Below are 20,422 nucleotides of genomic sequence, written 5' to 3' on the forward strand. Positions count from 1 at the left end.
GGCACTCAGACCAGACTTGTATGCTGGCTGGGAGCATCTAGACAAGAGCACCACAGCAGCAGATCCTTTTGAGGCACTTAGGATTACAGGACAGGCAATGATACAACCCCTCTGGACTGCACCCCAGAATGTGACATTAACATTCAGGCCAGGCCTAAAAGCTCTATTTAGATGGCTGACCAGATGCCCAGTCAGGGCTGCCACAGTAATTCTACCTGTTATGCAGGGATGTTCCACAAGTCAGAATTGCAGTGTTTAGGTGGGTGGTTTCAAGTGCATTACTTGATGGGCAATATTTTGTGGAAGGGTGAACCTGTATATAGCAAAGGGATGGCACAACAGAAGAACATCTAAACTAGGAAATGAGAGCAAGCCGCAGGCGCTAAGCTGCAGTCAGGTTGGATCATCTCTGTTACAGATGCAGCAAAAGTCAGGAGAATGGCTAATAGGAAAGAGCGCAGAGAGTTCCAAAAACAGATGCACAACATTAGAATGCTGAAATTGTTGAATATAGGCTATGACACAGCCGCTAGATGTCTGCATGCAGTATGGAGTTCCACTCTGGAGGTGGCCCAAAGGAGGCAAAGCTGGTACAGGCTGTGGGAAGCCTGTTTGCATCTGGCTGCAGTTGATTTTATTTACTAAAACACCTTCTGTTTAAAGAGGAGAGGTGATTCTGCCTCTCAATTGATAAACTAAACAGTAATAAGTCACCAGGACCAGATGGTATTCACCCAAGAGTTCTGAAGGAATTCAAATGTGAAATTGTAGAACTACTAACTGTAGTCTGTAGCCGATCATTTAAACCAGCATCTGTACCAAATGACTGGATGATAGCTAATGTGACGCCAATTTTTAAAAAGGGCTCCAGAGGTTGATCCCGGCAATTAGAGGCCGGTAAGCCTGACTTCAGTACCAAGCAAACTGATTGAAACTATAGTAAAGAACAACATTGTCGTACACATAGATGAACATAATTTGTTGGGCAACAGTCAACATGGTTTTTGTAAAGGGAAATCATGCCTCACCAGTCTACTAGAATTCTTTGAGGGGGGTCAACAAGCATGTGGACAAGGGGGATCCAGTGGATATAGTGTACTTAGATTTTCAGTAAGCCTTTGACAAGGTCCCTCAACAAAGGCTCTTATGCAAAGTAAGTTGTCATGGGATAAGATGGAAGGTTCTCTCATGGATTGGTAACTGGTTAAAAGACAGGAAACAAAGGGTAGGAATAAATCGTCAGTTTTCAGAAAGGAGAGAGGTAAATAGTGGTGTCCCTCAGGGGTCTGGACTGGGACCAGTCCTATTCAACATATTCATAAATGATCTGGAAAAAGGGATAAACAGTGAGGTGGCAAAATTTGCAGATGATACAAAACTACTCAAGATAATTAAGTCCCAGGCAGACTGCGAAGAGCTAGAAAAGGACCTCACAAAACTGGGTGACTGGGCAACAAAATGGCAGATGAAATTCAATGTTGATAAATGCAAAGTAATGCACATTGGAAAACATAATCCCAAAGATATATATAAAATGATGGGGTCTAAATTAGCTGTTACCAGTCATGAAAGAGATCTTGGAGTCATTGTGGATAGGTCTCTGAAAACATCCACTCAATGTGCAGCAGTAGTCAAAAAAGCAAACAGAATGTTGGGAATCATTAAGAAAGGGATAGAGAATAAGACAGAAAATATCATATTACCTCTATATAAATCCATGGTATGCCCACATCTTGAATACTGCGTGCAGATGTGGTCATCCCATCTCAAAAAAGATATATTGGAATTGGAAAAGGTTCAGAAAAAGGCAACAAAAATGATTAGGGGTATGGAACGGTTGCCATACGAGGAGAGATTAATAAGACTGGGACTTTTCAGCTTGGAAAAGAGGGGGATATGATAGAGGTCTACAAAATCATGATTGGTGTGGAGAAAGTAAATAAGAAAGTGTTATTTACTCCTTCTCATAACAAGAACTAGAGGTCACCAAATGAAATTAATAGGCACCAGATTTAAAACAAACAAAAGGAAGTATTTTTTCACACCATGCACAGTCAACCTGTGGAACTCCTTGCCAGAGGATGTTGAGAAGGCCAAGACTATAACAGGGGTCAAAAAAGGACTAGATAAGTTCATGGAGGATAGGTCCATCAATGGCTATTAGCCAGGATGGACAGGGATGGTGTCCCTATCCTCTGTTTGCCAGAAACTGGGAATGGGTGACGGGATGGATCACTTGATGATTGCCTGTTCTGTTCATTCCCTCTGTGGCACCTGGCATTGGCCACTGTCAGAAGACAGGATACTGGGCAAGCTGGACCTTTGGTCTGACCCAGTATGGCCATTCTTAAGACAGTTTCTAACGCCATATTTAGGATCTGATGCTGCACCACTGAAGTTAAAAGGCACATGACCAGCACTACACCAAAGTGGTCAGTAGGGTGGCAGGAAAGGTTATTCAGGACTTTTCAAGCTCTAGCCACTTAGGCCTGGCCTACACAGGATTTTTTTAATTTTATTTTATTTTTTAAACACCACAACTATATTGGTCACTTTTTTCCATTAGTAAAATACTTATACCAGTACAACCCTAGCATGGATGTGGTTATACCAATATAAAGATGCCATCTACCGATATAACTTATTCCTCTTCCCATGCAAGAATAGCTATAGCAAAGTTTTATACCAATAACAACATCCACACAGCGAGCTGTACTGCCTTAGCTAGACCAGTAGAGTTTAAGGACTGGCATTTTCAAAGGCGTCTAGCAAGACATTGAGGTTATAGTGCACATTTAAGCAATTACTCTAAGCCTAGAGAAAGTTACCTTACAATTGACCTGTGACATGCACTAATGATGTAGTTGCTCATCTCCATCCGTTTTGAAGAGCGGAATGCTCATCTTGAGGGGTTTTTTGGTTTGTTTTTTAAGTTATCGTATAACGTTTGGATGTGCTTCCTATTTCCAGAGGAAATACATTAAACTCACTACCAGGTACATACAAACCCCAGTCAAATGTAAAAAAAAATAACAGCAGTAGCTGCAAAGGGCGGTGCAATATATTGTAATTAATTTCCTAAGGTGGGAGGAGACCATGGTACATATATCCCCATTCTGCCAGTTGAATTGATTCTAGAGACTGTCTGCATGGACCTTAAGCATTTCAACAGAAAAGGGGAGACTTGATGAGTTTGTGGCACCTGCGGGCCTTCTCAAAGGAGCTTCACAGGGTTCTCGCTAAGAGATGAATACATCACATGGCATAGAAGACAGTTGGCAAGCCTGGGTGGAGGGGGAATGCAGCACCCCCTGCTGGAGAGCGAGGGGAAAACAGTCCCTGAATGGGGAGGATGAAGTTTGACACTCACCGCTACTGAAGGCTTCCTCCTCCCATTGGAGAGTGCTGTGAGGAGGGATCACTCCCAGGGGAAGAGGGAAAATCACCCCCTGTTGCGAAAAGCAGGGAAAGACTAGAACAAAATGGCCAAGGGCTCCCAGGAATCCCTTCCCCACAGCTGCATATACCTAGCTTCTAAGTTCTTTTTGTTCAGCACAGGGGGGTTCTGGTCCATGACTAGGGCTCCTAGGTGATGCCCCTCCAAAGAGCTCTGAGCACAGCTGGGACAAGGCAGCATTCTGATTTCAACCCTGTGTCGTGGGGTCCTACTCACTGCTAGGGCACATCCTCCTGGTTGCTCTGGGGATCAGCTCTTTGCAGGTCCAATGCCCCCTTCTGCCACTTGTTGCGTGCCGCTCTCCTTGAGACTCCAAGTGCTCTCCCTTCTTGGCTTGGCCCTCCCGCCAGGTCACAATGGTTTCCCCCTTCTGGGGTATCAAAGTCTTTCCACAGAAACTGTCTCCAGCAATCTTCTTATTCACTGCCCAGCTGGTGGCACTGCCCCGGTGGCTGGTAGGGGAACGTAGGCCCACCCTCTACTCCTACTTCCAGACCAGGGACCATCTAATCAGCAGCCAAGGTCTGCACTATCTTAACCTTTCCTGCTGTTTCCCTGAGTCTTTTCCTACATCCTTTCCTTAGGTTTCTCACCCTAACAGCCAGAGGGTGACTGCAGGTTCCCTCGCTGCAGCCCCTTTCCACTGCCAGCTTCCTGGCATTATCCTAGCCCCGCCTGTTCCTTCGCAGCTGGGCTCGGTCATCTTTCAGGGGATTACTTGGGCCACCTAATTCCCCTCAGCTGTGGCCTAGTCGGTTGATCTGCCCCTCCTAGGCTAGTGTGGGATGAACACCCCATCACACCCTGCCATTACCATTGCCTCCTCCTGAGCATCAAGTAAAACAAGCTCAAACATTTCAAAACGGGTATCAAACACTACCCAGTCCTCTGGGTCCCCTGGAGTACAGCTGATGCCTTATCCCCAGTTCACTCTTTCTGGGCAACCCATGTGATAAAGCTGCTGTACTCTGGCTCTGAACTGTAGCTGTTGGGGGGATTAAATGCAGTGTGGTGAGAGGAGAAAAACATGCCCTGGAAGGACTTTTATAGGTAACCCCACTTTAGAATTCCCTGGCTTTCTAAAGTTTGTCATTTCAAGCGACGCTGTTCTCTTCGGGCCTTTTTTCTTTTACATTCCTGCTACTTAGGACAGAGTTAGGGTTGAAGAAGTAAGTTTGTCAGGAAATATCCTTAGTTGTTTTGTTTTTCTGTTTAATAAAGTTGTCAGGGAAGAATGGTGTTAGCCCTTGCCATATAGAACTGTTTATTCGCCACCAAATAAATTACATTATTTCCTGGACTACAGGTATGTCAAGTATATTTTGGCCTAAAATTTCTACAGTTAAAAAAACCAGAATTAAATACAATTATCCACCTTTATTTTGCTAACCCACGTGATCAAACCTAAACTTTACGATCTTACACTATCCGATCTCACATATCAGTGCACTTGCAGAGAGGCAAACCTTACTAGAAAAGAATAATCTTTATTTTGGATGCTGTTTCGTGCCAGTCCTTGCCCTAGCTAAGAACTCAAGCCGGCTTTCATCTCTGAAGCATAAGACAGTCATGACCAGGGAATAACTAAGAGTCAAAATATAATCTGCAGCCAAAATGTCACTGAGTGAATATTCTGTCATTCATCTAGACACTTTGTACTTGGAATTCTGTTTATGAAAGTATCCCTCGCAACCTTTCCTGTTACATAGGACAGTAAGTTTCTTATTCGTTACATCAAAGCTTCACTTTATTAAGATTCTTTCAAGGCCCCAAGCACCCTCAGTCTTGTTGCATAAAATAGTTGCTTCATTAAGAAATGCTTAAGAACACCCAAAAGCTTTCCCCCTCCCTCCCAAAGCCCTCGCAGATGTCTGTATAAGGACTGAGGCAACCAAAGAAAATTTAGTTTACAGACACAACCAGAATCTGACATCATTTTCATATATTAACCATGGAGGTGCTGATGAGTTCAGTTCCGTACTTCAGGCTGAGTTCCATTTTGCATTAAAGCTGGGATGCAACCTCTATTTTATATACAAAATAAGAGTGTGTCCTCCCCAAATGTCCAGCACTCACTCCCTGAGTACAGAATGAGTTTTTGGATAATTTACAAGTAAATTCATTCATTGGTTTATGCAGTCAAACTGGGTCCTTTAAGAAATTAGTGTTGGCATGAGTCTTTTCTCCGTCCTGAGTGATCTTAGCAGAGTAGAGCACCAATCGCCACCCTTCCTGGCCAGCTAATTTGCAAGCAAGCGTACAATTGGCTGTAATGACTCAGTGGTACCAAGGCAGACTGGACACATGTGCCAGGAGTTCTCACTGATGGATGGCTTGGCCCAACTGGCATTGCTCTTCAAAGGTTCCATTCGGCGGCTGCACACTTGTTTGGGCATCAGTGTTTGTAAGGCTGCCCAATGGCACTGCTGCTTGGCTCCATTGAACACTGGGCCAGCACCGCCAAAGGAACCAGAGAGGGAGCAAAGAGAAAGCAGAGACATTGGGACTCCGGGCCTGGGGTCTTTCTCTCCCTGCTCCCGCCACACAGCAGAGTGGTGGTCTCACTAACGCAGCCTTCTAAACCAATAGGTCAGTGGCAAACTAAGGGCCAGATTCACCAGTAAGCTTTGGTTGATTTGTGCCGCTCTGGCGATGCAATGTAGTTCTAAAACTAGGTGAACTGGCTAGTGCCCTCTGGCTGCTTCGCATTGCTTTGGTATCCCAGCGAATCCACCCTTGGAAGTTTAATTTTTTTTAAAATGATTGAAGGTTGGTGCTGTGTATCTTCAAGTCCTTCGAAATATCTGGTAGCATTCCCTTTGGGTTTCTTATTTAGTGTTCATCTATGAAAATTTTTTAGAACTAGGGAAATTTCCAGACAAAAAATATATATTAAGATGGAGTTAAGGTTGAAAAGATGCCTCAGTAATTAAACAACCGCTACAGGGATGTGATAGAGATCTCAGAACTAAGCATTAAAAAACCAGGCAATTCAGAGTTAAGGTTACACTCAAAAGAAATCCAAACATGTTAAGGTAAGAAATGCACAGTCAAGGCACCCAAAAAACTTAACTCTGCCCTGGAATCATGCCGGGGGGGGGGGGGGGGGGCGGGAGGGCGGGGGGAGAGAATGATATGAAAAAAAATCTAACATCTTTAAAATTTATTTTTTTCTAACCTGGGATTACAAATCCTAACAACCTTAATCATAATCACATGGTTTCTGCATAGGGTGACCAGATGAGAGGAAGAAAATATCGGGACACGGGGGGGGGGTCCGCCGGCAGAGCAAAAAAAAAAAAAAAAGCCGAGTGCTGCTGGCGGAGCAAAATATTGGGACAAATTGCGTCCCGACCAAAGATCGGTCAGGACACGGGACAAACACCTAAAAATCGGGACGGTCCCAATTTTATCGGGATGTCTGGTCACCCTATTTCTGCATGGTTTCACTACAGGGCAGAGTTAAGGTTGTTTGAGTGTATTACTGTGCATTTCTTACCTTATGATACATACTCTCATCCTTAACTTCATTTTACTGTAGATTCGCATCTGGGAATAATATTAAGGATACCTAGCTCTTATCTAGCACTTTTCACGCAAAGATTTCAAAGCACCTTACAAAGCTGATCAGTGTCATTATCTCCATTACACAGTTGGGAAAACGGAATCATGGAATTGTTAAGTGACTTGCCCAAGGTTACACAGCAGGCCAGTGGCAGAGCTGGGAACTGACGTGGAGTCTCCCGAGTACCAGTGCAGGGCTCTATCCACAGGCGATGCTGGCTCCAAAATTTTCCCTTTTATTCTCACGATTAAAAAAGCCTTGTATTTGCATTAAGCTGAGAACATTTCTTTCACGTTGAGGCTGTAACATCCACAGCCTGTCACCACCAAAAGGACAAGATGCCTGCTATTACACGGATACCTTTCAAAGCTGTTTGAAAAAATACCCGACATGTAAACTTCATTGCATGTGACCGCTGTAATCCACTGCGTTACTCGTCTTCCTCATCATCTTCCGGGTTCCTCTGCAGGACAGATGTCAGTTTATTCTGTAAGACTGCTGCCAGCTTTTTAGAGGTTTTCTTGAGGAAAGCACTCCCGGGGTGAGCGTTATTGACATGCAGATACAAGTCCTCTTGCGTTGGGCCCGTGTAGCCGCAATCTTCGCAGACGTAAAGTTTATCGCGCCGCTGTTTGTACGCATATTGCTGCTGCACCCCGTGGATCTTTTTAAGGTGGGATTCCAGAGAACATCGCTGGGTAAATGCCTTGTTGCAGATCTCACATTTGTAAGGACGAATTCCTATAAGGCCAGACGACATTGTTTATTATTAATTATGATGAATCACATTTATTGCAATAACACTTAGGACCAACCAAGAAAAACGCTCCATTGCGCTAGGCTACAAACACTGATTAGTAGACAGTCCCTGCCCCAAACCACGTACAATCTAAATAAATATTTACACTTTCTTAGGATAAGATTTTCTGAAGTGGGTGCCTCAAGCGAGGCGCCTTAAATTCATATTAGGCACCTAATACCCTGTTTCAGGAAAGCACAAAAGCGTTTCAATGAGACTTAGGCACATGTTTAAGCTGAACACGGAGGTTTTCTTGAATCAGTGTCCTAAATTATACGGTGTTGCCAACTCTCATGATACTGACTTTGATGGGGCCAGGGTTTCACCCTATGTTTCCAGTCCTTGTGGATGCTGAGAAAAAGCTGAAAATGTTTTCCTCCAAAGACTCAAAACCCAGAGGGCAAATAAAAAACACTAACTTAAAAAAAAAAAAAAACCCTCTTGATTTTTAAGCCAATCTCATGATTTTCGGGACCTTAGCTCACGAGTTTTGAGCTATTTTGGTCCATTTCCAACCTTAGATAAACTGGTGCAATTTTGTGTTTAGACATTGTGATCCTTCTAATATTTATACTAGGGCTGTCGACTAATGGCAGTTAACTCACGCGATTAACTCAAAAAAATTAATCGTGATTAAAAAAATTAATTGCGATTAATTGTAGTTAATTGCACTGTTAAATAATAGAATACCAATTGAAATTTATTAAATATTTTGGATGTCTGTCTACATTTGCATATATATTTTATTCTGTTTTGTAATTGAAATCAAAGTGTATATTATTTTTGCTCATAAATATTTGCACTGTAAAAATGATAAACAAAAGAAACTGTATTTTTCAATTCACCTCATACAAGTACTGTAGTGCAATCTCTTTGTCGTGAAAGTGAAATTTACAAATGTAGATTTTTTTTGTTACGTGACTGCACTCAAAAACAAAACAATGTAAAACTTCAGAGCCTACAAGTCCACTCAGTCCTACTTTTCTTGTACAGCCAATCACTAAGAGAAACAAGTTTGTTTACATTTACAGGAGATGCTGCTGCCCACTTCTTATTTACAATGTCACCAGAAAGTGAGAACAGGCATTCGCATGGCACTTTTGTAGCCGGCATTGCAAGGTATTTACGTGCCAGATATGCTGAACATTCGTTTGCCCCTTCATGCTTCGGCCACCATTCCACAGGACATGCTTCCATGCTGATGATGCTCATTAAAAAAATAAGCATTAATTAAATTTCTGACTGAACGCCTTGGGGAAGAATTGTATGTCCCCTGCTCTGTTTTACCCGCATTCTGCCTTATATTTCCTGTTATAGCAGTCTCGGATGATGACCCAGCACATGTTGTTCATTTTAAGAACACTTTCATTGCAGATTTCACAAAACGCAAAGACGGTACCAATGTGAGATTTCTAAAGATAGCTACAGCACTCAACCCAAGGTTTAAGAATCTGAAGTGCCTTCCAAAATCTGAGAGGGACGAGGTGTGGAGCATGCTTTCAGAAGTCTTTAAAGAGCAACACTCCAATGCGGAAACTACAGAACCTGAACCACCAAAAAAGAAAATCATCCTTCTGCTGGTGGCATCTGACTCAGATAATGAAAATGAACATGTGTCAGTCCGCACTGCTTCATCAGCATGGATGCGTATCTTCTGGAATGGTGGTTGAAGCATGAAGGGACATGTGAATTTTTAGCGCATCTGGCACGTAAATAGCTTGCGACGCGGCTACAACAGTGCCATGAGAACACCTGTTCTCACTTTCAGGTGACATTGTAAACAAGAAGCGGGTAGCATTATCTCCTGCAAATGTAAACAAACTTGTTTGTCTGAGCCATTGGCTGAACAAGAAGTAAGACTGAATGGACTTGCAGGCTCCAAAATTTTACCTTGTTTTATTTTTTGAATGCAAGTTTTTTTGTACATAATTCTACATTTGTAAGTTCAACTTTCATGATAAAGAGATTGCACTACAGTACTTGTATTAGGTGACTTGAAAAATACGATTTCTTTTGTTTTTTTACAGTGCAAATACTTGTAATCAAAAATAAATATTAAGTGAGCACTGTACACTTTGTATTCTGTGTTGTCATTGAAATCAGTATATTTGAAAATGTAGAAAACATCCAAAAATATGTAAATAAATGGTATTCTATTATTGTTTAACAGCGCGATTAATCACGATTAATATTTTTAATCGCTTGACAGCCCTAATTTATACACCTGTGCAAAACAGTTTGTAAGCTCGGGGCTTTGCTGCTGCAGGCAGATAGAACCAAAAGAAAAAGAGGAGTAAAATTCCCCCATTCATATAAACGGATGGTAACTTTGTAATCAAATTGTGCTAATGTACACCTCCATTGTTGATGACTCAACTACTGGATCATTTTAGCAGAAACATCCAGCTAATTTGAGGCTGGAGGAGGGAGATTCTCAATCACATATTTTTCTAGTAGTGTTGAAATGTTTGTCCCAATCACACTAGTAGTTAGGTCACGTCTACACTACAGGTGCTCTACCAGTACAGCTATGGTACCACAGCTATGCCACTGTAGCGCCATAGCGTAGATTCTTCCTACAGGTTTCAGAGTAGCAGCCGTGTTAGTCTGTATCCGCAAAAAGAACAGGAGTCCTTGTGGCGCCTTAGAGACTAACACATTTATGCTCTTATTCTTCCTACAGTGACACAAGGGGTTTTTCCACTGCAGTAGATAATCCATCTCCCCAAGCGACAGTAGCTAGGTCAACAGATTCTTTCATCAACCTAGCCGCCTTTACAGTGGGGGTGAGACCAGCATAGCTACAGCGCTCCGGGGTGGGAATTCTTCACAATTCCCATCAAATCAAGTTGGAATTCAGGGAAAACAGTCAAGTTTCAAATCATATCTAGAACAAACAAAATGTACCTCTTTTACAAATAATACCTTTGATTAAACGGAAAGAATTTATGCTGGTTACTTTTTACATTGAATTCAGCTCAGGCAATGGAAGATGACTAATCAGTTTCACTTTCATATTCTCATGCACTATCAGAGAGCTGCAAAGTTTTGGTTGCAAACACTGCAAGGAACAATCGTTTCACGGAAACGTCACACTATACTATATATGGAAATGTGTCTGCTGGTCTTAGCTTTTTTTTTTTTTTTTGTCTTTAATAAAAGTTTGTTTTTACAAAATCTAAACTCTGGGCCAAATTGAACTTGACGGTGTGTCTCTGCTGTTCCCTGCTGTTTGTCTCCAACAGCTTTCCATGCACAAATTGAAGATCCCACAATGCTTTTCAAATAGAAAGTCGCATATCTTGGCCAACGTTTTCTCAGTACGTTAGTCAGTGGCTGTGTGGGAGCGACTGCTAAGCCATAAATGCCGGGTTTGCCTACACAGTTATTGCACCTGGATGTGCAGTGGGGTACCTGGCTAATGACTGTGCTTGGGGATACCATAAACAAAAAGGTTAATCAAGGTTGCACCGTAGCATCCCTAAGGTCCTGTCTAGTACTGAAACTGAGAGAAATCAGGGAGCTTGTCCAGCAGTCACTGGGTGTCCAAATCCTGCAGCACAGGCTAAACACCTGCTGGTTTAGTGACCCCTATTTTATAGGATAGCCAGCTTGCCCAAGAATGTCTGCAGTGGTGAGGTTGGAGTCTAGGGGTCCCTCAGAAATTGCACTGGTGTAACTAGATTGATTTAGTGAAACCAGGGCAACTTTCTAGTGGACACTTTTAAAAATCAATCAATCCATATTTATTTGGCTTAATTCAGTTATCTGCCACTCTTACAAGAGTGTCCACATAAGGGGTTATACCAATTTAGGCTCCCTCTGCATTCATACTCGCACCGGTTTACTTAAATTGGTGCAAACCCTTGTGTAAACACTCTTATTCCAGTTTGACAGCGGCTTATTTTGGTTTAGCGTAATCCTGTTCCTAACTGAGTGAAGCTAACCTGGAACAACAATGTCCACACAGCCTTTTGTACCTGAAATGTCTCCACACAGAGCCGCACAAGCCCTTCATTTAATGGATGCAATTTCTGTGAAGCCCAAAGCAGCGTGATTCTGCCACAGCTGGCTCTGTGGGGCATCTGTGCTCAGGGCTAGGAGAAGTCAGATTTGCTGTCTGGCTTCCCTCAAACCAGCCAGTCTGGAGGGGAGGCAGAGTAGGATGTAACCAAACCAAACCGTAGTTATCTGAGGTTGTACTGAATATAAAATCCTATTCTGTGGTTCACCCTTTGACTATTCACCAAAACACTGCTTTCTGTTGCCTGTAGGGGGTAGAGCACTTTAGTTTTAAAAAAGGAACACCACGCGGTCGGGCTGCAGAACCTTCTCCCAGCTGCTCTCACCTGTATGGGTCCTTACGTGTCTCTTCAGATCAAAGGTGTCATTGAAACCTTTGCCACAGAAGGTGCATAGATGTCTCTTTACTTGGCTGTGACACTTCACGTGACGGTTGAGCATCCTCTGCAAGCGAAAGCCTTTGCCACACAGCTCACAATTGTGCAGCGCCGCACCGTCGCAGGTACCAGTCGTGAACTAACGGATGGAAATAAAACATGGTTCGATCCGATTCTGGGTTGACAGGCAAGAGCAAAGAACAGGGGGATTCTCTCTCTGCACAGTGAAAAAATCCTCACGGTAACAACACAGGAGAAACTGAATAGTATCACAAACGAGAAATCGGCTTTTATTGTCTGAGGCCTTAGCTTTCACTTGCAGTGAGCTGCGCGAAGCTGACCCCTTGCACCCACATTCCTCACACCGACCTCCCTGCATTATCAGGGCTTTCGTCTCCTAAAACATTAGGGCCAGAGATCCATTGCATCCGACAGAAACATGCCATAAAGTCCCTGCATTACATGTCCCCTCCCCGTGCCCCCATAATCCGTGTCACAACCTGGATCTGAAAATAGAGTGCCATTTCACAATACCCTGAATTACCTGCCCAACTGTATCCAGGGCCTGATTTTCAAAGGCACAAAGGACGGCCAGGTGCCCAGCTTCCATTGATGGTGCGCCTAATTCTGCCCTTTAGACCATATTTACTAACACATATTGTGCCTGAGGGTTTGTTTTTTAGCACTATTTTTAAAAAGAACGCTAAGAACGCTAAAGTCCCCCTAAAGGAGCTGTAGTGATTTGAGTCTGTGGGTTATTACAGTTAGTGGAATTGCATCTTAATAACATAGATTTGGGTGTAGATTATTCCATATGGATCTGGGCAAGATCTTCAGCGGGTGTCAATCGACTTCTCTCCATTTAAGTCAGTGGAGCGACACCAATTTACACCAGCTCAGGATTTGACATAGATAAGAATTTAATTGCTCGGAGTGGAGAGTTCTGCAGAAACGGCCTCAAACATTTTGTGAGCCTCTGGATTTATTTAATAAAATGAGCTGAAAAGGTAAGCTCATGTGTGGGGGGGTCAGAGTTAAGGGTGAATTTCGAACTCTTGTTCAAACTTATATGAGAGAGGACTGACTGAATGGAAGAGAACAGGATTTCTAAAGCATGTGAAACAATCTTATTTGGGATTTGTAGTATGTCAGTTAGTGAGGCATGGATACCAGCTTCCTTACTGCCATGTAAATGTGGGTTGTTTGTGTTGGAAGAGAAACAGCTAGCACGACATTGGGTTGGACATTGAGAAATGAGGATGACTCCCTCCACCGTCACAAGGAATTGTCCAGGCGTTATACAACCTAAGGCACGGACCACAGACTCCACACAGATCTGAGGTGTTCCGCAGCTTATGGGGCAAAATCCGTAGCCCAATTCAACGGACAAGGAGCAATCTCAGAGTCCCTGCGGGTTTTTCCACAGGACGAAAGGGAACCTGTCCCATGAGTCATAAACCGGGATAATAGAAACATGCGGTCATGAGAAAAAATGAAAACATTCCAAAGATTTATGCCCTAATCCAGCCAAGCACTTCAGCACATGCTTTACTGTAAGCCTATGAGTAACCCATTAGCTTCAATGGGACTCCTCATACTTAGGGATTTTGCTGGATCAGGACCTTGGTCCTTGTCTCCATGAGAGAGTTATGCCTGTCTAACTAAGGCCTCATCGTCACAGGAAAGTTTTACCAGTTAGAGAGGTAGAACCTTCTAGATCAGTGGTTTTCAACCAGGGGTACGTGTACCTCTGGGGGGTACGCAGAGGTCTTCCAGGAGGTAACCAACTCATCTAGATATTTGCCTAGTTTTACAACAGGCTGCATAAAAAGTACGAGCAGTCAGTACAAACTAAACTTTCATTCTATATACTATACACTGAAATGTAAGTACAATATTAAACATTCCAATTGATCTATTTTACAATTATATGGTAAAAATGAGAAAGAAAGCAATTTTTCACTAATAGTGTGCTTCTGTATTTTTATGTCTGATTAAGTGAGGTGAAACCTGGGGGTACGCAAGACAAATCAGATTGCTGAAAGGGGTACAGTAGCCTGGAAAGGTTGAGAGCCACTGCCCTAGATAGACACACGTAGCCACTCTGCTACGGGTTATTTTCAGTTTAGCTTAAATCCCTTCCAAGCAACATACTAAAACAAACACACAAAAAAGCCACCCTTATACTGGAATAAGAGCATCTACACAGAGGATTATGAGGGTATTTGAATTAACACCTTAGTTTACACCGAAAAAACTTCCCCGTATAGACAAGGCTTAAATCGGTTTAGAATCACACCTTTAGTGAAATCAATGCAGCTTTCTCGTGTAAACAAGATTTCAGTGTATCTGTAAGGACTTCCTTTTGCTGTGTCTGATGGAACAGAAGATTTGTTTACCAAAAAGTTTCTAGAGGTTTTGGTTGTGAAGATAATCCTTACAAAGTAAGCCAGCATGCCATGTGTTGACTCTGCAGAGACTGAAACAATAGAGTCGTCCCCAGTTTATCTCACTTGCCTGTTAATTAACTTGAAAGTGTTATTATGAGTTAATGTTTTCATTCCTCATTCTAATACAAGAAAGGTCGAGCTAATGTGATTATCTGAAGTGGCTGGACCCGATGCTGGTGGTTCAGCTATTTGGAAGAACGTCCTTTATGGGGGAAGCTCAATGTTTTGATTATGCTAATAGTTAAACATTAATTTGATAGCCACGCTGTCCATTAAGGATATATCTCCATTGCAATAAAAGACCAGCAGCTGGCCTGGGTCAGCTGACTCAGGCTCCTGGGGCTTGGGAGGCAGGGTTATAAAACTGCAGTGTAGACATTCAGGATGGGGCTGGAACCTAAGACCCCATGTGAGCATCCCAGAGCCCAGGCTCCAGCCCGAGCTGGAATGTCTATATTGGAATTGTCTAGCCCCAGAAGCCCAAGTCAGCTGACTCATGCCAGCCCCTCTGTGCCCCGGGTCTCTTATCACAATGCAGACGTACCCTAAAACACAGGGTGAAAGGTGAGTTTAGCAGGGAGAGCAAAAAGGGACTTTAGCAGACTCCTGAGAACCTGCAGTGCATTTAGTGGTGTTTCTAGAAAGCTCGGGGGTGTTCTGCAGAAACTCGGTTAATAAGATGATACATATTTCTCTGTGGCGTTAACAATATCGGGGATTAAAATATAAGGGTCATCAGTAAACTAGTGAGCAAAATAAATCCTCGTAGAAATTCCACAGTTTGAACCAAAAATAACCCCAAATTCCCAGCGGATTCTTTTCTTCCTGGCCATATGTGGCCTAGATCCCGCAATCAGCTCAGTACAAACACGAGGCTTTACCTACACAGAGATCATGGCAGGATCAGGGCCTACAGCAGCACAAAGCTATTTTGTATTTAACCATAATACAAATAATAAATAACAATGAAGAGGCAGAGAATGGTTTTCCTGAAGCGCTGGCTATTTTGCCTGATCCTCCTCCTCCTCATCAGGAGCAAAGCAATGCTAGCAGAAACTGGCTCATGGAAAAGATAATAAGCCAGTTGCAAAATTTTGAATGAAGCTTCCGTAGTGAGGCTGAACTCATTTGCTCTGATCGGGCTACTTTTTCTTTTACACCGGGGAAAAACACGCAGTCAACTGCCCTTTTTCTGTCTTGCCATTTCTGCTAAAATCTCCATTACAATCAGCTGGTTTTTGACTCCACTCAGTCAGGCTCCAAATATGTGCGTGTGTGTACACGCAAGAAACACACACGGAGAGTGAATTTTTCCAAGTAGTTAGTTAACAGACAATGCATGAATTTCAACACACGGTGAGTGACTAAATCCCCTCGTCTGCCTTGCGAATCTCATCCACGGTTTTTGAGGGCGGGTATTTCCATAGCTTTGTATTTATTTAACTGAAAGAAAGCTCTTGGGTATAGTTTTGGGAGGGGGCAGAGGGTCTTTGCCCCCTCCAAACTGCATTGCTCCCCCACTCGCAGCCCCATTGGCCTGACTCAAGTTTCCCCCCCAAATATAGAAGTCAAACTATGCCTGTGAGTAGGCCCCAGTGTGGCAGGTGGTGTGGCCCAGATCCTCCAAGGTATGTAGGCGTCTAACTCCAATAGGAGTCAGGTGCCTAAATACCTTGGGTGGTCTGGGCCTGTGTTCCCCGGTTGACGGTCACCGGGCTGGTTGTGCGCCAGGTGGGCAGATTATGGGAGGCTGGTGCTGTACCTTGATTTTCGATCTGACCACTGGGCGCTTCATGGCCAAGTCCAAAAGGGTCCCCTCTGCGTTCCCGATCTCGGCTGCTGGCTGAGGAGTCGGGGGATCACTCCGCTCAGCCTCCCTGGTGCTGGTGGCGCTGCTGCCATTGCTCTCCAAGCTGCAGCTGTCTTCAATGCGGTAGTTCAGCAGCACGCAGCTTATCCCTCCTGGGGCAAGGCAGAGAAGGGGGGTTACTGGGAAAGGGAGAGACGCTTGCTGCAGGGGAAAGGGAGTGGCCCGGATTCAGAGCTCCTGCAAGAGGAGTAATAGTGGCCAGGGGAGGGGCAGCAGCAGCAGGGTGCAGATGGCAGCTGCAGTGCTGTCAGGGGCAGGCTGGGCTCTGGCCCTTCCCAGAAGAGGGTCGGGGGAGCAGAGTGGGAGGGTGCTGCCCAGGGACAGGCTGGCAGGGTGCTGCCGGAGGGCGCAGGCTGGCAGGGTGCTGTCCAGGGACAGACAGGCAGGGGGCAGGCACGCAGAGAGCAGATAGGCAGGGGGCAGAGCGCTGCTGGAGGGCGCTGCCAGAGGACGCAGGTGGTGGTGGGGTGCCAGGGTGGCAAGGGGCAGGAAGGCAGGGCACTGTCCAGAGGTGGGTGGGCAGGCTGGCAAGGGGCAGGAAGAGGGCAGACACTGCCCAGGGGCGACCAGGCAGGCAGGGGGAGGCATGCCAGACTGGCAGGCAGGGCGCAGGTGGGGGGGAGGGGTGTCAGGCTGGTGAGCAGGCAGGGTACTATCCAGGGGCAAGCTGGCAGGGGACAGGTGGTGGGGTGCAAGGCTGGTAGGGCACAGGTGGCTCCAGGCTGGCAGGCAGGGTGCAGATGGCGGGGGGGTGCCAGGCAGGCAGGGCACAGGTGGCAGGGGATGCCAGGCAGGCAGGGCACAGGTGGCGGGGGTGGTAACAGGCAGGCAGGGTGCTACGCAGGGGCAGGTGGTGGTGGGGTGCCAGGCAGGGGGCAGGCAGTGGGGGGTGCCAGGTAGGCAGAGGGCAGGCAGGGGTGGTGCCAGGCAGGGGGTAGGGGGTGAGGGGTGCCAGGCAGGGGGTGGTGCCAGGCAGGGCACAGGTGGTGGGGGGTGCCAGGCAGGCAGGGGGCAGGTGGTGGTGCCAGGCAGGCAGGGGGTGGTGCCAGGCAGGTGGTGGGGGTGCCAGGCAGGGCACAGGTGGCGGGGGGTGCCTGGCAGGGGGCAGGCAGGGGGTGGTGCCAGGCAGGGCACAGGTTGTGAGGGGGGGCCAGGCAGGCAGGGAGCAGGAGGTGGGAGGTACCAGGCAGAGCACAGGTGGTGGGGGGTTCCAGGCAGGCAGGGGGCAGGCACCAGGCAGGGGGCAGGGGGATGCCAGGCAGGCAGGGGGTGGTGCCAGGCAGGGCACAGGTGGTGGGGGGTGCCAGGCAGGGGGCAGGCAGGGGGTGGTGCCATGCAGGGCACAGGTTGTGGGGGATGCCAGGCAGGCAGGGGGCGGTGCCAGGCAGGGCACAGGTGGTGGGGGGTGCCAGGCAGGGGGCAGGCAGGGGGTGGTGCCAGGCAGGGCACAGGTTGTGGGGGATGCCAGGCAGGCAGGGGGCAGGTGGTGCCAGGCAGGGCACAGGTGGTGGGGGATGCCAGGCAGGCAGGGGGCAGTGCCAGGCAGGGCACAGGTGGTGGGGGATGCCAGGCAGGCAGGGGGCAGGCAGGGGGTGGTGCCAGGCAGGGCACAGGTGGTGGGGGATGCCAGGCAGGCAGGGGGCAGGTGGTGCCAGGCAGGGCACAGGTGGTGGGGGGTACCAGGCAGGGGGCAGGCAGGGGGTGGTGCCAGGCAGGGCACAGGTGGTGGGGGGTACCAGGCAGGGGGCAGGCAGGGGGTGGTGCCAGGCAGGGCACAGGTGGTGGGGGGTGCCAGGCAGGGGGCAGGCAGAGGGTGGTGCCAGGCAGGGCACATGTGGTGGGGGGTACCAGGCAGGCATGGGGCAGGCAGGGGGCAGGTGGTGCCAGGCAGGGCACAGGTGGCAGGGTGCGGGGGAGGCCGGCGGGCAGCGCTGTTTGAGCAGCGGGCGGGGCGGGGCGGCGAACAGGGCAATCGGAAACTCAAACACTTAATGGTCCCAAAGTTCAAACAGCCCAGCCGGGACCGGCCGGGGCTTCCTCCTTCCCGTTATACCCGTGCAGGGGGAGGCGGCAGGAGCCCGGCGCCCCGCCCCGTGCGCTCAGCAGCCGGCTCCGAGGGCAGCAGCCTCGGGCTGTTCGGGGGGCGCTGCCCCGGGCACTAGGGCCCGATCCCGGGGGTGTCAAGGGAAAGCCCCCCTTGGCTTCGGGGGCCTTTTGGATCAGGCCCAGAGGCCAGCGGGACTGGGAGTCACTCGGGGGGAGGGGGTCTGGATCAAGCACAGTTGGGGGAAGGTCCCCGGGCATCAGCTAGGATCAAGGGGGGACACATCCCCCCACACCCCGATCCCCCCACATCCAGCCCCACACTCCCACACACACACACATACACCCAGCCCCACAGCCCCCCCACCCACATACACACCCCAACCCCCCCACTCCCCACCCCCCCAGCCCCCACCCCCACATACAGCCAGCCCCACAGCCCCCCACATACACACCCCATCCGCCACACACAGCCAGCCCCCCCCACATACATACCCCAGCCCCCCACACCCACATACAGCCAGCCCCACAGCCCCCCCACACCCCACGTCTCCATTTCTGTGTCCCAGCTGCGATGTACTATCACGTGCGACGACCACCCCACCCCCCACCCCCCGTCTGTTCTCGCTGAACATCTTCGCCCTCCCTTCCCAAACTCTTGCAAAAACTGCACCCGCCCCCCTCCCCCCGGGGAGCGCCGCCTTCCCGCTGCGCCCCTATCTATTTCGGGGAGTGGGGTGTCAGTCTGTCTCCCCTCCCCCTGCTGGGCAGTGAGCGGTTCTGTCGCAGGCAGGTGACCGCCCTACCTAGCCCGCCGGCGCCGCTGCCCCCAATTCCCCCCCCCCCCCCGGTGCCAGCCGCCCCCCAAAGCGCCGCGCTTGGCTGGCCCCCGCCGCCCGGCGTGGGAGCGCAGGGCCCCGCGGCTCGGCTGCCCCGTACCTGGGATGTAGGTGTCCGCTCGCTCCTCGTCCGGCAGCTCATCCCAGCTGCGGCTGGCCGGCTGCGGGCTTCGCCTCTTCACCAGGAAGGCTCTGGGCATGGTGCGGGCGGGCGCCGGGCTCCCCCCTTCCTCCCCCGATTGCGGGTCCTCCTGCTGCCCCCCAGCCCTGGGCGCGCCGAGCCGGGCCGCTGCAGCTCCAGGGCGGCCCGCACCCCCGGCGCCGGCAGGGGGTCCCGGAGCGGGGAGCGGAGCCCGCACGCACCCAAAAGAGGGGGGGAAAAGTTTCCTAAGGTGGAATAGAAAAATGCACCAGGAAACTCGGCGAGGAGCATGCGTGCTGCAAACATAACGGTGTCAACAAGCCTCCTTACCTGTCCGACCGGTTGGAGCGGCTCCGCTTTGTTCCAGCCCTTCCTCCTTAGGCATGAATGTTTGCAAAAGAATTCAACGTCTGGGGAGGGGGGGGGATCCACCATGTTCTCCTTGCCCCCCCCCCTTAACTTCCCCCATCCCCCACAGCCAGGTAGAGCCCCCCCCCCCCCCCCCCCAGCAGGCTGCCGGCCACGCCGGCTTTCCCGGGGGCTTTGCTTGTTTGATCAGTTTATCAGTCCCCAACACAATAGGCTTTGCTTTATTGGGCGCTGGATTTGCGGGCTCCCTACCAAGCGCTGCTGCAGCAGCGACACCCATTGTGAGTGTGCAGGGCGACCCGGGCGCGCGCCAGAGTCCCGGGAGCCTGGTGCAGAGGCAATCGTCTCTCTCTCACACACACACACGTGTCTTTTTGCACAGGCACACGCTCGTGTGGGAACAACACACCGGCCGTTCCAGGCGTCTGACCTGTGCGCGCAGCCGAGCAGCTCCGGGCATTTTTGCTGTGTGTGTGTGTGCGTGTGTG

General features: G+C 48.3%; 1 protein-coding gene across 1 annotated transcript; it reads right to left on the reverse strand.

The window, feature by feature from the left end:
* Nucleotides 1-7,452: 7,452 nt before the first annotated feature.
* On the reverse strand, nucleotides 7,453-19,623 carry OVOL2 (ovo like zinc finger 2). Its single transcript, XM_065401992.1, has 4 exons — nucleotides 19,524-19,623; nucleotides 16,434-16,633; nucleotides 12,171-12,360; nucleotides 7,453-7,763 (listed from the first exon to the last, which is right to left on the reverse strand). Exons 1-4 carry the CDS (start codon nucleotides 19,621-19,623, stop codon nucleotides 7,453-7,455), a joined length of 801 nt encoding a protein of 266 aa, XP_065258064.1.
* Nucleotides 19,624-20,422: the final 799 nt, after the last annotated feature.

This window comes from Emys orbicularis, chromosome 3 (genome assembly GCF_028017835.1).
Source record: "Emys orbicularis isolate rEmyOrb1 chromosome 3, rEmyOrb1.hap1, whole genome shotgun sequence".
Lineage (NCBI taxonomy): Eukaryota > Metazoa > Chordata > Testudines > Emydidae > Emys > Emys orbicularis.